The sequence below is a fragment of the Enhydra lutris genome, unplaced genomic scaffold, assembly GCF_002288905.1.
Source record: "Enhydra lutris kenyoni isolate GAN:26980312 unplaced genomic scaffold, ASM228890v2 scaffoldscaffold13, whole genome shotgun sequence".
Lineage (NCBI taxonomy): Eukaryota > Metazoa > Chordata > Mammalia > Carnivora > Mustelidae > Enhydra > Enhydra lutris.
Genome location: NW_019154097.1, coordinates 33,514,786 through 33,525,926, shown reverse-complemented (window position 1 = coordinate 33,525,926; position 11,141 = coordinate 33,514,786). Strand labels below are relative to the sequence as shown.

Below are 11,141 nucleotides of genomic sequence, written 5' to 3'. Positions count from 1 at the left end.
ATGAAGCCAGGAGAGGGTATACCCCTTGCCCAAAGTCCCAAGGAGCAAGAGATGCGGCCCAGAGAATGGGGCCAGACCACCTAGGGCCCCATACAGGGGGATTCTCCCAAGACAGGAGGGTGTTTCAGGAAGATGCCGAGGAATGGGTTGAAGGGGGCCTGGCTGGGCTGTGGATGAGGGAGCCATGGGTGGAGGCTTGACGTCTCCAGGGAGGGACCGGTGGGGCCCTGAACTCAGAGTGGCTTGGCAGGTGGGACTAGAGACATTTGAAAGATGTTTATCAAATACGAAGTAGTCAGCTAGGCTTGGGGCCCAGACTGAACCGGACAAGTTGGGCTGCCTGAAGGTGGGGATGGTGGGCAGGGGCGGGGAACTGCCAATGGGGGTGAAGGCAGCGAGTCTACCTGGGACTCAGGGAACCCCCAAAGCTCACTGGACAGCCCCTTTCCTCTCTCCTCCCTGCCTGCTGGATTTTTGTCCCACCTGTCCTCCGGCTCTCCTGTCCTCAACTGTGTCCAGTCTGCCTTACACATACCTATTCTTTTTCACTTTTGATTCATTTCAGTATCTGCCAGATCTCACTTTAGTTTCCTGTCCCCTACAGATATTTTAAAGATTGCCTTTTATTTCCTTAAAATAGTAGAACAATTTCGTCTGTGCCTGATCATTCCAGTAACATCCCAGTATTTACGGGTCTGCCTCCATGGTCTGCTTTCTGCTGGTCCCCCGTTACAGCGCCACTTCCTTTTGTACCTGGCCATCTCGGTTTGTATTCTGTGCACTGTGATTTAAAAAACTTTTATACACGGCGGGGCCCGGTGGCTCAGTTAGTTAAGCATCTGCTTTTGGCTCAGGTCATAATTCAGGGTCCTGGGATCGAGCCCCATGTCAGGCTCTGCGCTCAGGGGGGCGTCAGCTTGTCTCTCTCCCTCTGCCCCCACTCATGCTCTCTCTCTCTCCAATAAATAAAATCTTCAAAAATTATGTACACAAATAACTGAAGTCTTGGATGAAGTTTTCTCCAGAGATTTGTTTGCTTCTGCCTCGTACCTGGGGTGAGGTCAACGTGATTGAATGTCAAGGTTCTGGGGACCCAGCAGGGATCCAAACCCAACCTCCAAGCTCAAGGGACAACAGACAGTTCTGGTTCACCCTGACCCTGACCGAAGGTGTGTTCGTTCTGCATCTCTGCTGTGTGAATCAAGGAAGGAGAAGCCTCCCTACCATGGGCCAGCCCTTGGGGGTGACCTGTGCCCAAGGCACTCCCACGAGGCCTCCAAACACCCAGCTCAGGCTGCAGCTGTATCTCCCAAAGCAAGAAACTCGCTGAGTTAAACAGGGAGAGGAGGCGGCTGAGGCTTAGGAAGGGCTCGCTTGCCCAGTCCTCAAGGGCTATCCCATGGAGAGTGAGGCTGAGCGCACAGCCAGAGCCAGCCGGACCACACAGGGGGGCAGAGCAGGACCACCGAAAGGGGAACTTGGAACCGAACAGCAGGCAGTGAGATGTCCTCAGGCACTGCAGCGGAAATATCACAGAGGCTGTTCAAACCCCAGGTTTGGGGGCTGGAATGGACTAGATGTCTTGGAGATGCTTATGATTTTATGGTGTTAACCACATTCCTGCCCCTCAGGGTGGCATGTCCCCACGGCCACAGCCTGCCCCTGGCTCCTCTTATGAGCTCAGGCAACATAGATAGGCTCGAGCCGCCAGAGTTCAAGATTTTATTTTAAAACAATAGTAAACAATTTCATTGATTTTTCTTAAATCAAACCACCTCACACTTGGCTTGTCTCAGGCAAAAAGTAAAAAATAAAAATAAGAAAGGAAGGGGAGGAAAATGTGGGGACTGACCAACCTTCCCCAGAAATAGGCCCCTGGTCCTGGCATCTGGAATGGCTTTTGGACACTGTCTTTAACAAAGGAGAAAAGAAAGCACCGAAATATTGTGCTTCAGCAGCAGGTTAGGAACCTCCACAAAGAAAAAGGGTGATGGGTTAAGGGGGTGTGGAACACAGGTCCCGAACAGCCTGGTTCAGTTCTAGAAAATTCCAAAGAGTCTGGAAGCATCTCTTCTCCACAACTCCATTCAAGAGTGACTTAAGAGGTTGGGTCCCCTCAGGAGTAGCTGCCCTCCACACTGGACAGTGGGGATCTGTGCAACCACACCCCGGACACAGGCTTAAGGATGCCTGAGCAAGTACCCAGGCTCTCGGGAGGGTGTCGAGAAGGACAAGGGAGTGTTCAGAGCACACGGAGGGAAGGGGAAGGGAGGAGGGGAGGGGAGGACAGTGACATCAGGCACCCACAGCTCCGCTCCCCTCACCCGGCTCCTGGTTCCTCTGCACTGTGTTTGGGAGGAGTTGACAACGAACAGCTATGGGAAGGCAGGACAGGAAAAGAGCTGTAAACAGCCTGGGTTCGCTCACCCACATGTGCAGGCTCTTTTGTCAGAAGGGGACCATCGTCTTGGGGACAGGGGACCAGAAAAAGCCCTTGTGGTGCAGGGTCAGTAACGGGTAGGGCACAACGAGAGCAGCGGCCGGAAGCGCGCGCTCACGGGGCCCTGGCCCCCAGACAAGGAAACACTGAACAAGGTTCTGGAATGGCATTGGTGGCAGGGAGGGCGTGGAGGTGCTCCCCTCCTCCGGGGCCCCCACGCCACCTTTCTGGCCCAGGGAGAGGCGGTGTGTCCCCTGGGCCCCAGGCAAAGGGCCCCCGGGCGGCTGACCTCGGCCCCTCCCTGTATGCAGGGCAACCGCAGCGGGCAGGCAGGCTCCTTCGGCCCCATCTCCAAAAAGCCCATCTGCCTTTGACAAAACCCAAAAATAAATAGTGTGTATTGTTCACGCCACCCGGATCTCCTGGCCCCGCGACCAGAGGTGCAAGCCCTCCTCCTCTACACCACCCCCTGGTGCCCACGCAGAGGGCACTCTCTGCCCGACCAGGGGCTGGCAGCAGCACAGCGAGGGTCTCTGGCCGCGTGGCCCCCGGGCAGCAGGCCCCCCAGGGTCCTGGGTTGAGGGGCTGCCTCGGCCCTTTGGTCCACCTTGTTCATTAAAATTAAAATAAGAAAAAAAAGGCTCCACTTGGTGACTTGGGTCTGTAGAGGTTTCTGCTTCATCCCTCTGTCGTTCTGTCCATCCTGCAAGGCATCAAGCACGCCAGATCTGGAGGCTGGACCCAGCCACACTCACCGGTCACTGCAGTTTCGTTCCCAGCTTACGCTGTCTGTTCCTACAAAGTGGGGGTGGAGGTCACAGGTCAGGATGTTTGGGGGTCAAATGAGAGGACCCCTGGCATTCGTGACCCACACCCTCAGCTGTCCCCACCCTATCCACAGTCCCATCAAAATGGGTGACTGCCCACTCCAGTAGCACCCATGATTGACTCAAACTGGGCCAGTGGGAGGTCCCTGCCCTGGGACCTGGGATTTGGAATCCCAAAGAGGATCAGTGTCTCAGGCTTGGCCGTATCCAGATGTCTCAGTTCTGGAGCTCAGGAACCCAGCCATGACACTGGGTCAGAGGTGGGCCAGGGATGAGGCCTGAGGCTAGAGGGACCTGGCTAGAATCCAACAAATGCTGGGGATTAGAGATAAGCCAGCAAAAGCAGGGTTCTATTATCACTGACCCAAGTGGATGAAAGACAGCTCTGCACCTGGAGCTACGAAGGCCAAGGTAGAACTACTGATGGACGTTCTACAGGGGATTTGAGTGTCTGGTTGGGGGAATGGCTATATCCACGATGAGCCCAGCAACCGGAGGAAGCAGGGACAATCTCCCCCATTTTCCAGAGAGGCTGACTGAGGCTCAGAAAGGAGAATGAACTGAACTGTCTTGAGTCCCATTTAAAATTCAGAAAACTGGGGCGCCTGGGTGGCTCGGTCGGTTAAGCATGTCTGCCTTCGGCTCAGGTCATGATCCCAGGGTGCTGGGATCAAATCCCATATCAGGCTCCCTGCTCAGCAGGGAGTCTGCTTCTCCCTCTCCCTCTGTCTGCTGCTCTGCCTACCTGTGCTCTCTCTCCATCAAATTAAAAAGTAAAATCTTTAAAAAATAATAAAAATAAAATACAGAAAACTCACTGCGCCCACACGTCCTGCATGATGTCGCCCCGGCCTCATCTCCTGCTCTGTCCCCTCGTTCCTGGGCTCCAGTCACACCTGCCTCTGTCTGTTCAGTGGACTCACCCCGCTTTGCCCTGCCTTAGAAACTTCGTGGGTGCGGTTCCCTCTGCAAAGGGCATGCTCCCTGCCACCTCCACTTCATCAGGCCCACTCTTTCTCCACACTCAGGCCCGCCTCCCCAGGGCAGCCCGCACAACTACCCTGCCCCCTCCCTCCCCACTCAGGATCCTGCCATGAGCTCTCAGACCCAGGACACAGACCACACAGGCGCTTCATTCCTCACGTCTCCCCTGCCTGCCGTGAGCCCCTCCCTCTGTCCTACCGCCCAGCACACCGGCCGGCCCAGGGCAGATGCACACGGAAATTCTGGTTGATGAAAGTGGGTGTGGGCCCAGCCAGGTGTGGCCAGCTGGGGCTCTTCCATCGATAATGGGATTGCCTGTCCTAACCCCCTCAAATCTCCTTTCCTCATGCATCCAGGGTTTTACCCTTAAGCTCATTAGGATAATTTGGAGCATGAGGCACCAGACACATTTCACGAACACTCCGCCGGGGCCTGCCCCAGGGTTCTTCTCACCAGCGTGTCAGGAAACCTCCGAGGCTTACTCTGGAGTCTCACCTCACCTCAGCTCCCCCTCTGCACCTGAGGAGAAACCCAGCCTTCCCCATCCCAGCTGGCGCCCCGCCCAGGATCTGGGGTCAGTGGAGAGGGACAGTGGAGTCAGGAGGCTCCCAAGCCCAGCTTTGCCCCAACCTGCTATGCAACCACAGGCAGCCCCAACTCCCCGTGCCTCAGTTTACCCATCCATAGGAAGAGTATCTGGACCAAACAACTCCAAGGGATAGCCACATACAGCCAGCCCAAGAATCTCCGCCGCCCAGCTGTCTGGCTCTGGGCTACAGAGGCTAAAAGGACAGCTCTGGGCCAGACAGCTGGGCTCCCTGACCAGCTCCCACACCCACCAACCACAAGTCCCCAGTCAAGTCACTCCTCTTCTCTTCTCTGAGCCTCAGTTCCTCAGCTGTAAAATGGGGCTCAGGGGAAGGTGCAATGAAGTAGTGCAGGAAAAGTGCTGAGGCAAGTGGGAGCCCTCCAAGAAGGGGGTACAGTAGCCCTCCCTACTAGGGAGCCCTCCAAAAAGGGGGTACAGTGGCCGCTGTGGGGCTCTGCCCCACTGAGCCAGGACCCTGTGGCACCTAACTCACCTGGCTTCTGCCCGGGTTACCGTGTACTCAAACCAGAGTACGTTGGGGATGAGGCTCGTGTCTCGGATTAGGAAGAACTCAGAGATAGGCCTAGAGAAACAGACATCCAGAAAGCCAGGACCACATCAGGGCACAAGCCTGCCACCAAGTCAGACTACCCGCCCCCCAGTGCCCAGGGCTGGCAATGCACCCTCCCCCACTGTTCAGAGTCTCTGCCTGGCCTGTGACCCAGCAGCCACTGAGAGACCCAGACGTGTCACCTGTGTGACACTGGGGCAGGGGTGCTGCCCCACGGTACACACAGCCCAGCAGGACTCGGGCTGCTTCCCAAGTCCCTGAGAGCCGAGGTGCAGAGGATGGCCCCTTGGCTTCTGGGCCTGAAGAAACACCAGAGGGAGGAGGATGCCAGGCAAGTAGGTCCTGCAGCCCATGCCCTCCGAAAAGGGGGACACGAGGGCCCTCCCAGGGTGCTGGAGGCCGGGGGCAGAGGCAGGTGGGGCAGTCACGGGGCAGGAGGCAATTACCAGGCTGCTATCCTAGGGAATAGTGGGGTGAGGACCTCCTGGGTGAAGGCGAACCAGGCGACGGCCATCAGGCTCCCAGCAATGCCCCCATAGAGCACCTGGCTCCAGGTGTGGTACAGCAGGTAGACCCTGGGCCAAGGACAGAGGGAAGTTCATGAGACCCAGCTGGGCACGGGCCTGCGCGATCCCCCATGCCCATACACTGGCTTCCCCGGAACCTGCGTGTGCACGCAGGGAGACACACGCAGATAGAACAGACTTCTGTGAACACACAGCCTCCAATCTACTTCCAGAAGGAGCTGCTCCTTCCAGCAGTGGCTCCCCCAACCACAGAAGGGAAGGGATGGTTCGGCTGGGATGTGCCTCCCTTCTGTCCAGCCTTCAGCTCTGAGTCTGTCTGCACGAAGATCCTCCAGGACACTGGGAACAGATGGCTGATGTGCGCAGGTGTCCCCAGAACCATGGGATCGGCCAGGAGGAGAGAGAAGAACCAGGCTGGAAGGGGGAGCAGAGCCCTAGCCCTTAAAAATGAGAGGCCTGGGACCCCTTTCCCAGGCCTGCTCTACAGGCTCTGGGACTTGGATCCATGGGGAGGTCCAACAGGGACCACAAATGCAGCAAGACCCCAGGGGGCAGGGTGGGGGTGGGGCTCTCCGCCCCTCCATACCTGCTATAGGAGACTAGAAAGGCCGCAGCGAGGAGACCCAGGGAAAGCACATGCCTCCATAGCAAGTCCAGGAACCTGGCGTTGTTTGTTTGGTGCATTCTGGGAAAACAGGCCCGTCAGATGGCCTCAGCCCACAGCCTGGACCTCAGGCCTCCCAGACAGCCCCAGTCCCATCCAAATGCTGCCCAGGCACCTTCTCCGTGGCTGCAGCTCCTCCCACCCCCGACAGAGGCCAAGCCCCAAGGATGTCCAAAGAGCTAAGAGTGAGTCCCTGGCAGAGGCCAGACTGGGCCAGCTCGGGCCCCCCCTCCCACCCCCCTGCCAGGGCAGAATCTCACCTTAAATACAGGAAGAGGAAGGAATAGACGGAGAAGAACCACATAAACTGGGAATGGCTGGAGGGCATCCCGTACTTGGTGCCCACTGCCATGTGGGGGCCTGGGAGAGAGAGAACACAGCAGGATGGGGGGATGCAGGCCTTCCGGTCACATCCAGACCAGGGGACCCCCCCAGACCCCACGACCCAGACCCCACCTCCACAGGGCCGTGGCTCCTGGATGACGTGTTTGATCAGCCAGTTGACCCCCTCGTTCAGTGCCAGGCCCCCGAGGAACGAAATCTGCCGGGAAGATGTGAGGTCAGCTGGGCCTCAGTGTGCCTGCTGGCCGCCACCCAGGCCCAAAGACTGTGGCAGCTGCCTGACCCTCCCCGCCCAACTAGTGAACAGCCCGAACAGGCTGGGAAGCTCCACCCAAGAAAGGTGGAGGCAGAGAAAGGAGAGCAAAGCACCTGGGATGAAGAGGTGTGCCCGGAGCCCACCCCCCTCCCGGCACCCCTCCCCAGCATGGGGGCACCAGAGGAGCAGTGGAGGGACGGGCAGGGACGGACTTACTCACCGTGTGCAGCTCCCGCTTGAATATGATGAGGGTCACGAAACCAACAATGACGAAGACAGGGCTGAGGCTCAGGTAGGCAAGGAGGTGTCCAGAGAGATCACCTGGGGTGGGGCAGGGGGAGGGGTGGGCACAGGGAGAACAGGATGAGGACAGAGCACCACAATCACAAGAGGGGCAACACCCAGCAAGTCAAGTGGGGCCTGAGCCAGAAAGGAGGCCCCAGGAGGGCCCAAAGGGCAGGACCAGGCAGCTGTGGCCGCCTCAGTCTACCAGGTGACCACACCAACTCAGCCATGGGCACGACAGACCAGTTTCCAATCAACGAGCCCTCACGTGCATAGATCGTAAGTTTAAAGCTAGTGCCTTCGCTGGCCCCATTCTGTAAAGAAAGAAACTCAGTCCCATAGGGGTTGTGTGACTTGCCCAAGGACACACAGCCAGAAGAAGGTGGGGTCTGACCTAAAATCCAACTCTCTAGCCTGGTTCAGGTAGTAAGCCCACCACCCTGCCAAAGCAGGAATTTCAACCTGGCCTGGCCTGACCTTCCAGGCCAGGTCCCGGAGGAGGAGGCAGGCCGGCAGGCACACAGGCGCCTCTGGAACACAGCGCTGCGCTGAGGCTCCCCCCGCCAAGCCCTGGGCCTCCAAAGGAACCTGGAAATCTCTGGACCCTGCAGAAAGAGTCTGCCAGGGACCGAGAGAGGGGAGGGGAGGCTACTTTCACCAATACGGTAGCCTCTCCAGTGGCAAGACACTGGCTACCTGTGACCTGTTTTTACCCTCTTTACAGGCCCAGAAAGGAGGCTGTACGGGAATCAGGAGCCCCTTTGAGAGCTGAGGACATGGAAGCCAAGAGACAAGAGCCACGTTCCCTCTCGGTCAGGGGCAGGGCTGACACCGAGTCCGAAGACTGCCCGCACCGTTCGAGACAGGGCGGCTGAGGGGCCGCTCTCAGGTCAGAGGGCGTGCATGCCTCATGGTTCAGTTCCGGAGCCAGTGAGAAGGGCACCCACGTCCTACAGCGGTGGGAGCTTTGATGCAGCAAGGCCCATGAGACCGGCTCAGCCCCTAGCACGCAGGACATTTCCATGTTGGGAGAACGCAGCGCGGGAAACGGCCCACACCACCGGCCTGGTCTCACACAGGCGGCAGGAAAGTACCCCGCAGGGCCGAGCCCAGATTCCAGGCTGAAGAGACGGTCACACACCTGGCCTCATTCACATCTGCCCACAGTAGGACTGGCTAGCAGAACTGGCATGAGGGAAGGGCCCAGCAACCGAGGCGCGAGGGCCACTGCTGCCCCGGGCCCACTGGGTGACACTGGGTGAGGCCCTCCATCTCATCCACATGATGGCCTGGTCCCTTCCAGTTCTGAGACTCTGGGTTTCTCGGCTGCCCAAAGGATGCCCCAAGCACCGGGATGTAAGGACAGGGAGTATTTGGTGCCCCCAAAACCTTTGACCATCTCCATAGCCTGTCCCACAGCCAACGCTACCCTTGGGTCTTCCTGCAGATGCTGCAGAAACTCTGGCCTCATCACTCTCTGATCTTAGCCCCTGTGTGGTTCCCTCTGCACCTGGGATGAATCCCACTTCAGCCCAGCTCATCAGGCCCTGCACAGACCTGCCCCCGATTCCCTCCCACCTCTGTTCCAGTCCCCACGAACATAACTCAGAGCATTCCCTGAATGCCCCCTGCCCTGTCCCACTTCTGGACCTTGGCACACCCACCCAGGCTCCCCCAACTGAAATGCTGTCTGTGTTAATGCAACATTAATAAATGAAGTAGCCACCACAGTGGAAAAAAAAAAGACACATTCCTGCCATCGCAGAGCTCTCAGTCTGTGGGGGAATCTGTAACCAGGGCATGGCTCATGATACACTCGCTAGTGTAGCTATGGGACCAGTATCTGTCCCTCTCTCTACACGTTAGGCTCCAGGAGAGCTGGATGGGGTCTCTACACCCTGCCCAATCTCCCATGCCCACCACAGCCCCTGGCACTTACCCAGGCTCAAAAACAATGGTACGTGAGTAGAGAAGGAATGAAGGAAGCAAGGATCAGTGTGGTGAGGGCATAAAAGGGACTACAGAAGAGTGAGCAATGGACTAGACCTCGAACGAGGCCCCCAGGTTCACCCAGCTCCCTCCTCCAGGCACTCACAGTCCCTGTAAAAGGTCCCTTGTCACAGCCTGTGTCATGCTGCTCCCGAACACCAGATTCCTTCTTCTGGTTTGTGAGCACTCGGAGAAGCTACTCTGAGGCCACGGAGAGGAAATATGAAAGCACTGAGGCCTTCAAGCCCCTTCCCCTCTCCAGGCCTTGGTTTCCCTCCTGTCAGGAGCGAGCCTCCTGTAAAGCGGGGTTTTTTTTCCACAGTCCATAGGGCAGAGAAGGTATGGGCCTGTTCACCATTCTAAACCAGACCTAGCCCAGGGCCTAGCACTCGGGAGGTGCTCGGTGAATACTGGCTGAATGAATGAGGTATAAATGGTGGGTAGGCAGGCAGGCAGGGCACAGGCCTGGCAGGGCCACCCCACCCCCAATATAACCAAGAACACCTAGGGTCAAAGTTCCGGGCACCAAGCCCTGAAGCCCTCATTGGGGCCGGGTACTCCTATCTCTGCGCCCGAGAGCAGCATGCACAGGCCTTTCTTGGGGCCACCAGGGCTCAATGAGAAGCCCCCAGCCTCACCCAACACCCAGTCATCCTACTCAGGGAGGGTGGGGTGGGCTTGAGACGGTCCTGGAAAGGTGAGATGATCTTCACGGCAGTTATATACTGAAAGCTTACTGTGCACCAGGCATCGCACTCAGCATTTCTCACATCACCACTAGAAGGAAGGCACTGTGATCAATCCCACTTTAGAGACGAACTAACCGAGGCACAGAGAGGTGAAGTCATTAGCTCCAGGCCTCAGCCTGACCTGGAGCCCAGATACTTCTGACCCTAAGGCCCAAGATCTGCACCACTCAGCCTCCGCAATGGTCGCTACAGGACCTCTCGGCTGGAAAAACCTGCACTTCTAGAGACGTATCTGATTGGGAAACTCCAGAAGTCAGATCCCAGGGGCTTCCAGTCCCCTAACCCAGTGCCCTACTCATGGCATGGCACAAGTACTCAAACAACGAATAGCTTCCCGGCCTCGGTTTGCACACTCCCAGCAGTGGGGAGCGCTCTGCAGCCCCAAAGCGCTGTCTGAAGGAAAGAGGCACTCCCTGCACGCCGAGGAGGGAGTCTGGCCTCTCGGCCTCCAGGGAGGGCAGGAAAGAAGACCCCAGGTCCAGGCCGGTCATCCATTCCCGCCTCACGCAGACCCCAGCCCCATTACAGCCCACCCGCGTCTCCGGACCCGGGGGAGCGGGCCGGCCGCGCAGCCGCAGAGTGCGCGAACGAGCCGCTCACAATTTCGCCCAGCTCATCGCCGCACCACTGCGCCTGCGCGGCGCGCGCGCCGGCCGAGCCCCTCCAAGGCTCACTATTTGACAGTTCCCACCCGGGTCGCCCGGCGCCCCCTCCGCGGGCTCGCGCGGGCCGGAGCGCCTGGGGCTGACGGGCCAACCCCAGAAAGGCGTCCTCCGAGGCGGGGCCGCCTTTTACCTGTAGGATATTCGACGTGGGTGAGGGTCACTGGCCGCCATGAAGCGGGGAGCGAGCACTGTCCGTCCGCTGCCATCTTACCCGGAGACCGGGCTTCGCTGAGCAGCCAATGGGGAGCCAGGG

At 58.3% G+C, this 11,141-nt stretch overlaps 1 protein-coding gene across 2 annotated transcripts; it reads right to left on the bottom strand.

Annotated features, from left to right (window-relative positions):
* Positions 1–1,708: 1,708 nt before the first annotated feature.
* Positions 1,709–11,094, bottom strand: LOC111145893 (dolichyldiphosphatase 1). 2 transcript variants are annotated; one of them, XM_022501193.1, is made up of 8 exons: positions 11,019–11,094; positions 7,421–7,521; positions 7,059–7,143; positions 6,863–6,962; positions 6,525–6,623; positions 5,858–5,986; positions 5,334–5,423; positions 1,709–3,235 (listed from the first exon to the last, which is right to left on the bottom strand). In XM_022501193.1, the coding sequence occupies exons 1-8, from the start codon at positions 11,092–11,094 to the stop codon at positions 3,199–3,201; spliced, it is 717 nt and encodes a 238-aa protein (XP_022356901.1). In that variant the 3' UTR covers positions 1,709–3,198. The 2 variants fall into 2 exon arrangements, with proteins under 2 accessions (XP_022356901.1, XP_022356902.1); XM_022501194.1 differs by lacking the exon at positions 5,858–5,986 and having other exon boundaries at positions 1,713–3,235.
* Positions 11,095–11,141: the final 47 nt, after the last annotated feature.